The following is a 16,829-nucleotide window of genomic DNA, read 5'->3' as shown; positions in this document are numbered from 1 at the left end:
GGTCTTGGGGATGAGAGCCAAAAGAAGGTCTAACACTTGAGTGAATTCGGGTCATAAATGAATTACGACTTGGAGGTGTTTGTGACCTACTCGAACTCCCCATTGGGGTAGTGAATCTTTGTGCCTTAGGGATGAACCTTTGGTGGAGATTCACGACGATGGGTATACTAAACGGTTTTGTAGAAGATTGTACTTTAGTCTTAGAAAACCTGTTGATCATTACCCAACCCCTTTTTCCTTCCGAGGTGGAGACCTTTGAACAGCAACCTGATATCCGAGGTCGATTAGGACATACACTGTAAACATGACCTTTTTCATGACAAGCAAGCAAGAGAGGACCTTAGTCTTTTTCTTTGTATCTACCTATTATTGGTACTTACAGATTCACTATTGTCCACTGACTTACTTGTTTTTCTAGATCCTCATGGTCTCATTTGGTCGGTGATATCCTAGACTGACTTGGGGACTTCTTTTGAGCAGGCATTAAGATATGCTTCAAAACCTTAGTGCTTCGACATTAACAATAATTCATCTTCAGATTGACTATCCCTAGACTGCTTAGGTAAGGAGTTTGACGCAACTGACTTAATCGCTTCATATCCTAATATCAACATCCCAGACTTTATCAATCCTCTTAGGGTCAATAGATGATAACGGAAATTCTAACTCAGTGTAGACCCTACTACCTTACGAAGTGTAAAGTGAGTAATATTGTCTTTCTGACCATAAGAAGTGGACGAATCTAAGACGACACCTTTCAATTTCTCTTCCTTGGTAGGTGAGAAGAAACTCCTTAGACTCTGCTGTCTCCTCAGTCAAATTAGGCTTAGGAGTCGAGTCTTTCAATTTACCAACATCAACACTAGGTTGAAGTAGGACTTCAGGAATATGGGGTTCTACAGGAGTATATTTATTGTTGAAAGGAGGAGGCATGCTATTGTAAGAAACCTAGCAGTGTCAGAACTCTTAGATGGAGAATCCTCAAACTTTTTCATATGCATTGAAAGCTCATCATGTCTAGCAGAATCAACCTTAGCTTGTAATCCACTATTTCTATTCTAGCATCAACTAGTTCTTTCTCAATTGTAGCACACTTTTTAGCTAACAATGCATAAGCTTCACCACTTACTCTTTCTACAGCCACAACATGTTTAACTTTGTCTTTCATAGAACTAATGTCAGACTCTAAAGATTTAATCCTATCCTTTAAAAATTTTTCTCTATCAGTGACAGTTAAATCTTTTTTAATCAACCTTTTCAGAAGCAGAATCGTCTTTGTTCTCAGCAGCGTGCATCTCTCAAGAATCTTTCATGTCATCAACCTCAACCTCTTCATCAGACGGAATCAGTGTCATATACCTGAGCAGAAGATCTAAGTTCGAGCTTTGAACATTGTCATACAAATGCTCATCATTGTGGTAAACTGTGGTGTCCAAGAAATCCTCAACAGAATCTACTATCTTTGAGCCATATCATCAACTATTTCGGCCAAATAAGCATTATTGGTCTCATCCTGTGGAAGATTCCAGACATAAGAACCATCAGGTTGAGCAGCTACGATAGCCTTGTCATTGCCATTTCCAGTAGTATCATCAGTCAACAAGAGAGCTCTACTTGCATTCGGATTAAAAGGACGATTACCACCTATATCTTGACGGGTAGGGGTAACATTGACATCTCTCTTTGGTCGTTGACATTCTTTGGCAAAATGTCCAAAGCCATCGCAATTATAGCACTTAACCTTTGACTTGTCAAAGCCCTGAGTACCCCCAATAAGCTGTCTACCTGTTCGTTGCATAAACCGTTGTACTCTCCTGGTGATCATCGCCAAATTCCATTTCAGATCCATTTCTTCAACATCATCGGGATCTATTGGTCATAATCTTCATCAATGAGTGCTGGATCTGTGATCCTTCCTGCAACAAAAGCTTCATGTGCAGCACACATTGCGGCAAATACATTCATCCTTCCCTCAGCGGATTTCATATCCATGGGCATAGACTTGTAACAGCAGAAGTAGATGAAAAGTTACCAAACGTCATATTCCTGGCTTTGCATTCTCATTAGTCTTTCGAGCCTTGTAACCAGCATCAGAAGCCATGAAACCAGCAGAATCATCTCCATCCATAACACAATTAGAACTTTCTTTTGTGCCAGAAGTACCAACCCTAGAAAAGAATGCATTAACATCAGTTGTAGGATTTTTCATAGTGGCATGATAGAGAGATGGATCTTGTGTGAAGTTGTCTTGGAGATCCTTTGCCTTATCCTTCATTTCTCTGTTTCTTAATGTGGATATAACACCATCAATACGAAGAGATGCATAATCAGCTCTTTCTTGCAATCCATGACGAAACTCTTTATAAGCTTTCGGCAAACCATCCAAGAATTTATCCACTATCTCAGTAGGAGTATACCTAAGATCAAAATAGGCTAACTCAGCAAGAAGATGTTGAAATCTCAAGATAAGATCCTCAACTAGTTCGTTCTTGGTAGCATTAAAGCAATCAAATTGTTTCTTAAGCATCTTAATTCTATTTTGCTTCAATAATGGATCACCTTCACAGTGAGCTTCAATAGCATCGAACAATTGCTTTGAAGTCTTGTACTCCTATTTAGGAAACAGGTGCACTAATTCTTGAGGAATGCACATCCGAAGAGTTGAAAGAGCCTTAACTTCAACAGCATACAAAGATTTTTCTTCGCCTTTTAACTCTCCTACCTTGTAATTAGTTGTAACACCATTTACAGTAAGAGTTGGCCATTCATATCCTTCAGTGATCATAATCCACATGTTCAAATCTTCTCGTTGAATATAATCTTCAAATCGGCCTCTCCACGCCCAGAAGTCAGCCAATGAAACTAACTTCGGTGGAGAATTAGTACGTCCAACGACATGATCATGATAGACGAGGAAGCCATTGTTTAAATTCGTTTGCTGCAACTTAACGAAGATAAAATTAAGTTCGTTTGAAGGAAAGAAACGAAGATAGGATTAACTTCGTTTGAGGAAACAAACGAAGATAAAGCTAAATTCGTAAGGTGAGAATGAATGAAGATAACTTTAAATTCGTTTGAAGGAACTTAACGAAAATAAAGCTAAATACGTTTGAAGAGATTGAAACGAAGATGAGATTAAGTTCGTTTGCTAAATTCGTTTGAGAAAACAAATTTAGCGACAGTTAGGGTATCAGGAGGTTGTTTTGAGAGAAAATAATCAAACAAACGATCTCGAACCTTCGATAAGATATCGATTGGCTCTGATACCACTTGTGAGTCCCTCGGTAGCTACAGATCGCTCTCGAGATCGTCTATTATTATGTCGTGAGTGCGGAATCCTCACGAGATAACTAGTTTGATTAGTTAACGTGTATATCGCTTAATTATCAAGTAGATAATCAGCAGTATGATACTATATTCGTTTCTATAAGCTATAGAACGAACTTAGTGGTCTGGAGTACGTGTATGTCGAATATCTTCACTCAATTTAGGGTATTCATTCGTATATATATGTTTCAGATCGAACTGGGCTTGCTGGGCTTTGTTTTTACTAACTTAGCTGCCCAGCCCATGTAACGAAGTTAATCTTCGTTTGTACCAAACAAAGTTTATCTTCGTTTGCCTCTAACGAAGATATACTTTATCTTCATTAGATATAAGACTTAGTTATATTCCTTAGTGTTTCATCAACAAGGAATCCTAACACATATTATGTTTGTACTTGCATAACACACAACAAACATCATACATAACATATATATAACACCAAAACATGTAATCGATCATTACCAAAACATAAAGTCCATAATCTATCAATTACATATATAGATACGACATAAAATAACATAATGTCTTAATCTAAACGACATATCAAATCTAAGTTGTTGTTGTCACATCAACGTGCATCAACATGCCACACTGCACCAACTCATCAGTCATGGCTTTAGACCTCAACATAGCTTCTTCGAGAGTAAGAGGGCGAACTGCAGCCATGGTTGCTTTAACTTGAGGAACCAATCCGCGAAGGTACTTCTCCACACTTTTTTACTCTGGTGAAACCAAATGTGGAACCAATCTTGACAATTCAGTGAAACGGGTAGTGTAACCAGCATGGTCAGCACCTACCATCTTGAGATCAAGAAATTCTCGTTCCAATCTTTGTAACTCAATCTCTAAGCAAAACTTCCTTCGCATCATTTCCTTGAAATTATACCAAGACATTCCCTCAGCTGTTTCTTTACCTCTGATTCGCAGCTGGGTATTCCATCATGAAAAGGCATCAACAGTAAAAGAGTTTGCCACGTATCTGACCCTCTGTTCAGGTGTATACTCACTGATGCCAATCACTGCTTTCATCTTGTCCAACCACTGAACAAACTTGACAGCTCCACCCCTACCATCATAATCTTGAACACCACAGTCTTTGAGTTCTTATAAGTACATCCCTTCTTCACGCCATCTCTGGGTCTCCTTGGTACCTTTCCAACCCATATAGTCGTATACCCTCCTCAACATTCTCATAATACTCACCACCACCTTGTCCATCTTCAGCATTAGCTTGATCACCATTAGCAACTACATGTACAATGTTAGCTTCCGCGGTTCTTTGTGCTAGAACTGTGTTGACTACTTGAGTGATCATATTAATCATCTCTTGGTTGGGTTGATTCTAGGGTTGATCATTTACGAGCTCTTCAACAGCATTACCCCGACCACCTCTACGGCCTCCAACACGTCCACCTCTTCGACCACCACCACGACCACCACCGTGGCCTTCACCACGATCACCACCACGGCCACCTCTGTTCGCAGCAGTAGTGCCTCTCGTCCTCACCATTGTCCTACACACACGTAAGTAAGCCACGATAAAAAGTTAGTCAGGAAGAAACACTTGATGATGTCGATGTCACACGTTGCACTCAATTGACACGCTCGAATCTTATCTGTAAGCACCCTATTATGAGCTTGTCCTAATCATGCCATTCATATCAACATACTACTAATATAAATAAACTATAAATATTATAACCCTAAACCATCGCAGTTAAAATATGGTCCGAATCTAACACCTGCATCCGATGCACTAGCGGTGTTTGTATACAAGGTGTACTAGCGGCTAACCCTCCACTCCCCTAGTACATCTAATATAAGGTCGGATCACAATACTGGTATGTTCTCTAGGTATTGGCAGAGTATGTATACAGGGTGTACCAGCGGCTAACCCTCCACCCCACCAACACCCATTAAACAGCCCAGAGTTGCTACCACACTCTAACTACAAGTGCAATCCATGAGGTCAAAAACTGTCGCAAAACAGGAAGATAATCGCAGAACGTTGATCAGGCGTTTCCTTGCTACCTTATCTGTAATACTAGTTAGTGTCATCATTTCATCTTGCTCTAATAATAACATAAGTAATCAGTCCAACCACATCAGAATGCACGTGCACATGCACACGTAAGCACATGAACAATGACCATTAACACCATCTCATGAACACGAACACCAACACAATGCACAAGAACATAACGAAGGTGACGTTAGCACGTTAAGGATGCACATATAAATTCCTATTATATATGCTACATGAGGTACTTAGGTTATAGTCTAGGCCAATCCACATAATTCACTATAACCACGGCTTTGATACCATTCTGTAATACCCCAACTACGACGGAATATCGGGATGTCACGAAAGCACAACATGACATGGCATTACATAAAAAAAATCTAAATGAACAGGTACTTGCATTGGTACAAGCACAACAAATCGCACATGAACGTCAACACAACATGCATAAATGATCAATGTACTAGTATGTCATTACAACACTCAACCCTCAAATGGGGTGCATACAAGGCATTAAGCCTGTGAATCAAAAGTCAATCATGGAACGCTATCTAGAGCGCATATCCCTGAATAAAATCTAACAAAATATGCGCCAGTTCCTCGATCCAAAGCTCCTGCTCGTAGCTACTTCATCCATGTCTAGCCTGATCACCTGAAAAGTATACTAAAATATGTCAACACGAGATTGGTGAGTTCGTAGGTTTTTGTACGAAAGAACTAGCGATGAACATGAAAACTTGTCGATTCTTTATGAACATGAAAATTTTGTACAATATATGTAAGAGCTTAGAGTTACATACCAAATGTCTTCAACACACAAGTAAGCACACAATGACAAATAATGACCTAATGCACATACGGCCGGGACTAGTACCAGGAACGTATCCCAATGGCACTAATGAACGAATCCCATGAACACGGGCCGACTTAGTACCAAGTAATGAACATGAACAAGTAACTCTAAATGCACGGCTCAATAATCAATATATATATTGCACATGATAAAAAAAAAAGTAATCGATAAACTGTTAGAAAACATTTGTATACTTTTCACCCAAAGCACGTAAAAGTGGGGCTACGAAACTCACCTGAAAAGATGAACAAGTATAAATGACCTAGCACAATGATCTTGAACTGGAACAGTCACGATAAGCACTTGAACAGTCCAAATGTCTCACACTGCCACAAATCACACGATAAGTACTAGAACTCCAATGTACATGTTTATGTCATATACTAGTGTCTTAAGAAATGTCATTAAGTGTCATGTGGTTAAAAGTTGTTCTACTGGTTGGTTTATTATGTACTTAGCTCTTAATTATAATTACTTAATTAACTATTTCAAAGTCTAGTTATATTTTGATTAAGCATCACATAAATATTAATTTATTCATGGGAAAACAATTATGTCCAATGTTCTCGCGAGGATTAAATTTCGGCCACCAAAACAAGATTTTAGGTGCATTAATTACTAGCTCAAATGTCCAATCTATACTCCATTAATAAGCAAACTACCCACCCCCTTTAACATCTTTACCTTTAAAATGTCTTTTATGCCCTCCTAATTTGCACTACCCTATTTTTTCTCCATCACGCTCATTACACACACATACGTTCATCCGATTTCTGATTTTCTCTCCCTCCCCCCTTCTCTGATTTTCTCCCCCATAAACACCATCCACCACCGCCCCAAATACCACCATCCACCGCCGCAATCCACCTTCTATGTACATTATCCCCCATAAACACCATCCATTATCGCCCCAAAAACCACCATCAAACCACCATCCACTGCCGTCGGCTTATTTTTTTTCTTTTTCATCGCCACCGCCCCACAGACCACCATCAAACCACCGGCGTTTTTTTCTTATTCCCCGCTGCATTGCGCGGGTACAACGCTAGTTAGTATTTGACATGCTTCGGTTCACATTTCAAATCACGATTTCCGATTTTTTTTTTTTTTTTACGTTTTTTTTATTGGAGAAATAAGCCATAATTGCTGGTTAATAATAATATTGGACTACACGACCACATTAATTGTCTTGTCAGATTCTTAGCAAAACATAAATACGACCCCAACTTTCAAAAGCAGAATACGGAATACGACCTGGTTGCACTATTACGGCCTCGTTTTTAGAAAATGAATACGATGTCAACAAAATGCGACCTCGCATTTAAATACGACCCAGAGACAAAATACGACCTCGTATCGCGATTTGCGACCCGGAAGTGTTTGCTACTTTAGATTTAGATCTGGAACTTGGTCCATTACGACCCCGACGAGCTGGAGAAATTGTGCTTGTACCAATGCAAGTACCAAAACTTCAAATTAAAGGTAGGCCTCATTTCTCTACATTCGACCAACGCAGAAATTGTTCAAATGTCTCATCTCTGCGGTGTTCCTGAAAAACTGGTACACACCATCATGTACGTCCACACCACTGCCAAAAAGACACATGATTAGGTATACTAATGATCTGCATATACTCGAAACCAAATACAAGATTTGTTATTACCTCAGCATAGATTTGAAAGCTTTTAATGTGAGTATGTCATAATCATCAGTAATGAGCGTATAAGATGACCTTGAGATACACAACTGATCTGCAAGAAAACTCCAAGCATCAAGTTGGGTTCTAAAACAGGGAAGAGAGCCGGTAAGTAGTAAAATGGAGTACTCATAGTATTTGGTGCTCATGAATGTCAAGATGATAACATAGAGCAAAGACCTTTTTTTCTTACTTGGTTACCAGTTGGTCACCGAGAGTCCCTCATAACGTGACACTAACCTGCTGGCCGCTGACAAAGAAAAGAAAGCAATGTAAGACACCCGGTTGGACCTTATACAATGTATAAGAACATATTTCTTTCGTACTTGTCGACAGGCTGTCGTTTTTTGAGGCTAAATTCAATTGTTTCTCGGTGGCCTTGATTTGATGGAAGGACTACCAATAGCCGTCACATAATCAATCACATCTAAGTGACGCCAACACCAACATAAACAATTTAGTACAATACTTGAAGAGGGTTGTTACAAATACATATAAACAAAAGATAAGAACTAATATACCAGCTAATACCATCATAGATTTTAGTGCCAAAATTGTGATGCCAACTAACATACCATGTACATATTTCGATAAACAGATTTAAATGTTATCATATACAGACCTACAAACATATGTATATAACTATATTCAAATAAATATAAATCTAGGTATATATGCATATAGATAGATATACATACATATATCCATGGCTTTCTCACAATTCAACATGTAGGCTACACCCTTGTAACACCCCAACTACGGTGGAATATCCGGATGTCACGAAAGCACAGCATGACATGGCATTACATAGAAAAAAATCTAAATGAACAGGTACTTGCATTGGTACAAGCACAACAAATCGCGATCACGATTTAGCTAGTTTTTGGGTTGTAAAAGCTATAGATCTAGTTTAAAAACATAAACTTAAAAATTTGACATACTTTCTTTACCCATAACTGTTTTCTTTCTTGATTTTTTTGAAGATTAAAGTTTATAAAATAAAATGAACTTTTATATCTAAACTAAAAACGGGATTTAAGCAATAAAACTCACGATTTAGTTATGAAATCGGGTAGTAACAACCGATCTATGAACAAATTTGATGATAAAAACTTAGATCTTGGATTTTGATAAACAAAGTAGGTAGATTTCTAGAAAGATAAAATAGGCTAGTAAAGATGGGGTAGCAAAGCTTTTTGGAGAGAGAGTGGGGAGAGTTAGTAGTCTCCTAGCCTCTCAACCCAAGTTTGACTCTTTAACCGGATACGTTTGACTCACAACTTAAAGAGACTCAGCGTCCCATTTAAAATTTTAAAAGACATAAATGAATATATTTTTCGACTAGCTTTCCAACGGTTACAAATATGATTATAATTAATTATTATAATCTCATTAGTTCATTTTTAAGTATTTTCCGATTATTTGGCATTTCTACATGACAACTAATATTCCTTCGAACACAAACACTCGCACCAAATCTCTAAGTATTAAATGCACTAGAACCCGGATGAACATAAACTCGCTTCATTAATACTTAATATCTTACAAAAGCACACGTACATGCCCTAAATTGGCCAATGACGAACTATACCGACACGTACATGACTAGCCATAGAAATGACGAACGGAAAAGTACAATCGGACGGGATACTCAGATGACGATTGTCACAACCCTACAGCATAGAATCAATAAACCCCTTTCCTACTACCTGTCCAAGAAATCGTCCGCATTGACGGTCGTTCCATATTTATAGTTTTTAACATAACTATAAATGTGCCCATGAATCTCCCGTTTAGATTGTTGCATTCCCAAGAAAACCATAAATGATAATTGTTGTAGGCTAAACAGAGAAGAAATCAACTTGTATGTGATCTATATTAAAATACATACCAATAAAATTCACACTTCATTCGAAGAAAGTCCAGGTTGTCCAGCCTCTATTGCATCAAAATCCTGGTGCCTATGACATCGGCTCATCATCAATGAATAAATAAATTTTAAAAAAACACATGAATACATAGAATAATACCATAACAAAATTAACCTTTCTGAGTCACCCGAAATGTGTATGTTTGACCCTCAAGATGATTTCATTCGCTTCACATAGCCTTTGATATGATCAGAGCACAGTGTCTTCAAAGAATTGATTTCTTGAGCGCACCCATTAATTGATGAAGATGGAGTGTCAACTACGTTGGCCAGAGGTTATAAGTCATATAAGTTGTAGGTTAATATTGATGATGAAGATAGAGTTTAAAGTTGATGATTTCGACACAAACTGTATGAGGATTTTGGAAGCCAAAACATCCCCCAACGTTTTAACCTTTATCTGAATTAATCAAAATTGATACTGTTTGTATTCATCACGTGGGATATGAATGGTTGGGCTTATGTAAATGGAGCCAATCAGTCGATTGGTATACTAACTGATAATTGGGTCTGTATTCATTCATATTAATATGTTACTATTAATACACATTAACACTAACACACATAATTAACAAATACTCGTAAAATTTATAATAATTCATAGATACGTACATATTTTGTAGACAACTATGATATATAATAACATAAAATATGAAAATTTTCAAGTTTAATTTTAAAAGAAAACCCCAATAAATGGCTATGATGAGCTGAAAATTAAATAAAGCACAGATTAAATAAAAGATCAGTTATACGTATATATACCATAACAAACTCAATAAAATCCGAGTTAACAATTGGTTCATAACAACAAAAATATGTCCATCCAAAATACTAACTCTCTCATATATCTTTAGCACAATACCATTAACACAAAAACCTTTTCATCACCCAAAGCTATAAAATCGGTTTTATCTTTAGCACAATGCATGAATAACATCATTAACCTCACCATTAACATACAATCATAAGTTATCTCATAAATCATTACATTATCACACGAACTCTAATACAATGCATGAACAACCTCATTAACATCATAAGAATTATCATAAATACATAGCATCATCATTAATACAAAATCATAAATTCACTCATTAATCTCTTCATTCTATCACTTTTGTGCTAACTAAGTAACTATAACTTAACTTTATATTGTGTGTATATATATATATACCATAACAAACTCAATAAAATCCAAGTTAACAATTGCTTCATAACAACAAAAATGTTGAGATATAAATTCAAATTTACAAATTATAAGTTTGATTAATACTTGCGTGCATTTAAGAAATTAGTTTTATTTTAGCTAGATTATAACCCGCGTGAAACATGGGGGAATCATATAAAAAAAATATATTTATACATATAAAAATACTGACATAATGAAAAAAAAAACATTAAAAGTATAAGATACTGTAAGAATAAAAAATAAAATAAAATCAATTACACAAACTAACATTGAAAACATAAATACTTTTCTACATCTTCATTTGATTTGAAAAAACTACAAATTGGACATTTATTTTTTTCTTGATTACTTTCAAGTATATAAACATAGTTATAAATTTTTTTGTAAATATCTTATATTTTTATATTAGAAAGTAAATATATATTAGTCAATCATTAGAGCAAATTACACCAAGTTCATATGTACGAAATTGTATATAACACGAGATCACGATTCTAGTGACAACTTCCAAATCACATACATAAAAATATATCATTTTTGAATATCAATATCCAAATATAAATATTCTCATCTGTAAATATATTTTTGTGACACGAGCTCATGATTAAAAAGCAATTTTGATATAGAAAAAAATATCAAACTTCAAAATGATATAGATAAAAATATTTTGATCTGTAGCCTAATTATATAAATTTGCATAAAAAATACCGTACAAACTTGTAAAATCATATAACTTGAATTTAAGAGATATACATAGAGCAATTTGTAATAATATAATAATAATAATAATAAATAATAATAATAATAATAATAATAATAATAATATAATAATATATTAATATGTGAATATATCATTAAGTTTTTTTAAAAGATATACATGGATCAATTTATTATAATGATAATAAATTAAAATTAAAATAATATAATAGCCTACTTGTTAACCGATTTTTTCTTTTTTATTATTTTTTCATTTTTAATTTTTTTGTTATTATTAATGATGAATAGGATAAAATATAATTTTTAAAAGAATGCTTAAAATTAGAAAATTAATGTAAGTATGACAAATCATAAAAATACTATATGGCAATCTTCCACAATTGTCAACTAATCAAAAAATAATCCTCTCTAAGTTATATAAAGAGCTTTATCATATTTTAAAAAATATTTGATTAGAATTTTTAGTTAACCGGGTTTAATTTAGTTTAGTATATATATAACTATATAAATATAAATATTGTAGTTTGGTAGCTTGATAAATATACTACTGGTAGATGGAGTGTGCTTTGTTTTTTGATAAATATAAATATATTAAATTATACATTGAATGATTTATTTATGATGGTGTGCAGCCTGGAGGAGAAGAAGTTGTTGCTCTTCGGTGGTCTTTGTGCCAATACTCCAGAGTTATAAAGATAGAGGACTGCAGTGCGCTCTCTAGTGCGATTCCATCCTATGCATTAGCCCATATGCAACATCTCCAAGAATTGGATATATGGTCATGTGATTCAATGAAAGATGTGTTCGAAATAAAAAGGAGGGTGGTGGTTAATGATGTCAGAATTGGGGAAGGAAGTGGCGATAATAATAATAATAATAATAATAATAATAATAATAATAATAATAATAATAGTGGTGGTGGAGTCGTATCATCATCGTTAACATTAACAAATATCTTTAATTCCATCATAGCTCCCTCACATCCTCTAAGTTCAAGCTTAACCAACCTCTTACACCCTTGAGCTAAAATAGTTAACCCAATATCCGACACCAACGAGCTATAAAACCCATCAACAGTCCCACTCAACTTCAATATCTGCAAATTATCAAATGCTGCAATCGCGCGTAACACCTGATCATTACAACAATGCAAAGCAAGCTCTTGCAATGTGCTACAATTTTCTGCTACATCCAATAACCCAATCTCACTACAATTTATCACAACAAGTCTTTGCAGAGTTGGGTACACTCTACTCAAATTTCTCAACCCCAAATCTACTTCCTCGACAGCTCGTAAATTACTATTCTTTAAACAAAAAACATCTGAATCGACACAAAACGGACCAACTCACCTCCTAACGAAAAAAGGCTCGAACTTTTCGACAATTTCTCAAAACTAACAATGCCATTAACCAAATCAACATCAATAAGATTCGGAAACCGCAAAAACATCCGCCCCGAAACAACAAAACCCCAATCAAAAACCCTAATAGACCTCACTAAACTACCCTGCAAATTCAACCAGCTTTTAGAAACCATGAATTTGACTTCTTTTGAAAACTTTCTTCAAATTCAGACAGAATCCTCAACTGGGTTGCTTCTGGAATCTGAGAAATGTAATCAATTTGAGAAGAATTTGGAACTAGGGTTTCGGTTTTTTCAAATTGGGGGAAATTGGAAACGGCGGTGAAATATTCCGGTGACGGTGGGGATGAACGGCGGGGAGTAGGTGGTGGTTTCCGGTAGAAAGAACGGCGGCGAATGGTGCTGAAAACGGCGTGATCGAAAACTTTTTGTTCTTTGACCAGAGCGTTGACCATGGTGAAGAAGGAGTGTTAGGGTTTTGATTTTCAATAGAACAAGATGACATTTTGGGGGTGTTTTTTTGTTTAATTTTACATTTGATTATTTCTTAATCTATAAAGAAGGAGGGTGTATATCTTTAATTGTCGTTATGGAGGGTGATTATTCCTTAATCTATAAAGAAGGAGGGTGATTATTCCTTAGATTTGCGTAATCTAAGGAGGGTGTATATCTTTAATTGTCCCCAATTGAGAGATGTATTCCCTTTTTCCACTCTTCAAAGCCTCACCAAACTCCAACATTTAGAAATAAGATCGTGTCCTGGTATCCGAGTGATTGTCAAGAGCATGAGGAAGAAAAGATGAAACCACACCACATCCTCATCATCATCTTCTGATGTATTCCGGTCCCTCAAGTCTATCAATTACATAGTCTACCTAATCTTGAGGGTTTTTTCTTGGGTACGAATGACTTTCGATGGCCTGTATTGGATAGAGTTGTGATACTGAAATGCCCAAAAATGAGAATGTTTACAGAAGGTCACTCGAATACTCCGATGCTGAAATACGTGGAATCAGACATGGGAGAACATAGTGTGGAATGTGGCAAAATCAACAACTTGTTCCATCCTCCTCCTACAACTACTGCTGCCTTCTTGCAACAACAACAACAAGAGGCATGTTTTTATTTTTATTTTGATGATTAATACTTCTTTTTTTCAAAATACTTTATTAGTACGTAATTCTGTCAAATGTATGTCGACCTTTATGGTTTTTACTAATTTTTTTGATCATATGTATGTATCTTCCAGCAGAAGGTTCCATATGATCCAAGTTTGGATGGTTCAACCACCTCACTCCCCCCTATTTCACCAAGAACGAGGATGCCCTGGTTCTACAATCACTTGATCAAAGCTGATGTGCGAGACAGGTGGGTGGGTAATCCGAGATTTATAATTCGACACAATGAGTTGCAGCATCTTCAGAAGATTGAAAAGATGAAAATATCATGGTGTTCCGCGGTAAAGGAGATATTCGAAACATTCGAAATGAGCAGTGGTTTGAACCAGCAAACACATTCTGTTCTGGAAGTAAGAGAGATGGAATTCTCAAGGTTGTCTGATATCAAGTGTTTATGGAAGAGCAAACAGTGGACAGTATTGAAGTTTCCAAACCTAACAAGACTATCTATTGTTGGTTGTTATAGTTAAAACATGTATTACTATTTCCATGGTTGGTAGTTTATTGCAACTCCAAGAGCTAGTTATAAGCTACTGCGGAGAAATGGAGATAATCGTGGTGGAAGATGAAAAGAAGATGAAGATGAAAATGATGAAGAAGACAACAAAACAACGATAGAAAAGAAGATGAAGATGAGATGGAAAGACTCAACGGGACCACAAAAAGATGAAAGGGAACATGATGATGACAGAAAGAGAACGAGGTGGAGTTTCCTTGTCTAAGATCACTAACCCTTCGTGACCTTTGGAGTCTCAAGGGCTTTTGCTTAGGGATGGAGACTATTCATTGGCCATCATTAGATACCCTGGAAATAAGAGATTGTCCAAATAACAACTTTTACCAATGGAAAATCTACTACTCCAAAACTCAGATTAATAGACACAAATTTTGGGTTGTGTGATGCAACGGAAGGGGTCAACTCCTTTATACGGACAAATTGAAGAGGTTAGTGGTGTTCAGCTCTCTATATTGTTTTAACGTATTCTTGAAATGCTCTTAAAAGTTCGGTCTTTTTTAATGAAACAAATTCTTGAAAATTGTTACAGGGATACGAATTTGAGTGAGTAAGAAGCCAAAACAAGATGCAGTACTATTTAGTGGTATGTACTTTTGAAGCCATTTTCTCAATCGAATAAACTATTTCTGATGAGAATCTTAGACACACCAACACTTCTAGTTAACAGCACGAGGACCTGATTTTTCTAACCAAATCTGGTAACAAACTGAATCTAGCTTTTTGGCATTAACCAGATGCTAAATCCGCTCACTTTTCTTGTGTAAAGACTGATTTCCGACATTCACTCGCACTTTTAGTGGCTTGCCAAACCGAAAAAAAGTTATAGTGTAGATTAGCACGACTTCTTATGGACCTAAAATTTCAATTATTTCTTCCTCACAATATACGTATTTCTTTAGCCTAAAAACATGCAGCCAAGTTAGTTCCAAAAAGATATCATTGGTTTCGGCGGTCGAACACGTCTTTAGGTGAGCTTTGGTATATTAAATTCCGAAAGTCGGGGTTATGAAAGTATGTTGTATTTAGAATGGAACCATTGAGTTTTAGAATGGAACCCCATGTGAGCTTATCCGTCGGCCCAAGTTGTGTAGTAGGCACTGATTTCGGTTACTTGCACGAGTCCATATATATTATTTGTGCATACTTACTGTAAACATACAATCAATATATTAGTTTCTAGTAGTAACCATCTTTAGGTAAAATGGTATCGAATCTGTATAATTATGGATTATTCTTAAAAACAGTCGTCATTCAACCTTGGTGAGGAGTATTGCTAACAGTTAAACCAATGATCTCCTATTCTTTTTTTAAAGTTTGGTTGTGAAGAGTCATCATTTAATGTGCACAAAACGCAATCAGTGAGCACACAGACACTCTTTTTAGCTCCTAGCTTGTAGCTCTTTTTGCCAATAGCCATTTTTGGCAGATTTTGCACCGGTTTCAGCCTTCGGGTTGTTTTTGCAACTTATCTACTCACAAATATTACAGCATTTTTAGCATGATTGAACATGTCGTTAGATGAGCGTTTGGTGTATTTATTCCCACCAGAGACAAGGATTTGATTTATTAGAAAGGGAAATTTTGGGAGATGGATTAGTTGGTTTATGTCGTCATTTGGTGACTTAATTACCTCTTACATGATTGTTCTAGTTTGAGTGATGCTACTACCCTATCCCAAATAACATTCCACTAATTTTTGATTTACAATATATAGCAGACCCGGGTAAAGATCCATCGATTTGAACTGTTAGTTGGATCTTGAACAGAGGAAGATCCATCACTTAATCGGGCAGAGCCAGATTTGATTAGTTGAGTCAAGATGGATCGTTTGAACTGCATTTTTTTCCCTATCTGACATTTTCTTTTGATAACATGTCTATCGATATCAATGTGCTTCATTTGATCAGGGCTTTGTTTGTTGATGACATGTTATCCACAACAACCACCCCCAAATGAGCATCCCAATTGATCTTCAATATTCAAAATATTATATATATATTACTCTTCAGACCATGTGTGTGTCAAGGGAGGGGT

General features: G+C 36.0%; 1 protein-coding gene and 1 pseudogene across 1 annotated transcript; one reads left to right on the top strand and one right to left on the bottom strand.

Moving 5' to 3' along the window:
- Positions 1 to 4,669: 4,669 nt before the first annotated feature.
- Positions 4,670 to 13,662, bottom strand: LOC122584481 (annotated as a pseudogene).
- A 307-nt stretch (positions 13,663 to 13,969) lies between these two features.
- On the top strand, positions 13,970 to 14,748 carry LOC122584482. The gene is made up of 2 exons (XM_043756638.1): positions 13,970 to 14,214; positions 14,350 to 14,748. The coding sequence occupies exons 1-2, from the start codon at positions 14,059 to 14,061 to the stop codon at positions 14,746 to 14,748; spliced, it is 555 nt and encodes a 184-aa protein (XP_043612573.1). The 5' UTR covers positions 13,970 to 14,058.
- Positions 14,749 to 16,829: the final 2,081 nt, after the last annotated feature.

This window comes from Erigeron canadensis, unplaced genomic scaffold (assembly GCF_010389155.1).
Source record: "Erigeron canadensis isolate Cc75 unplaced genomic scaffold, C_canadensis_v1 Conyza_canadensis_unscaffolded:334, whole genome shotgun sequence".
Taxonomy (NCBI): Eukaryota; Viridiplantae; Streptophyta; class Magnoliopsida; order Asterales; family Asteraceae; genus Erigeron; species Erigeron canadensis.
Note: the sequence above shows the minus strand (reverse complement) of the source record. Positions and strands in the feature narration are given on the sequence as shown.

Excerpts from the sequence above, each read along its gene's own strand:
- LOC122584482 (XM_043756638.1), top strand. The coding sequence starts at position 14,059 with ATGAGAATGTTTACAGAAGGTCACTCGAATACTCCGATGCTGAAATAC. Across the intron at positions 14,215-14,349 it reads TGCAACAACAACAACAAGAG|CAGAAGGTTCCATATGATCC; the intron begins GCATGTTTTTAT and ends TGTATCTTCCAG.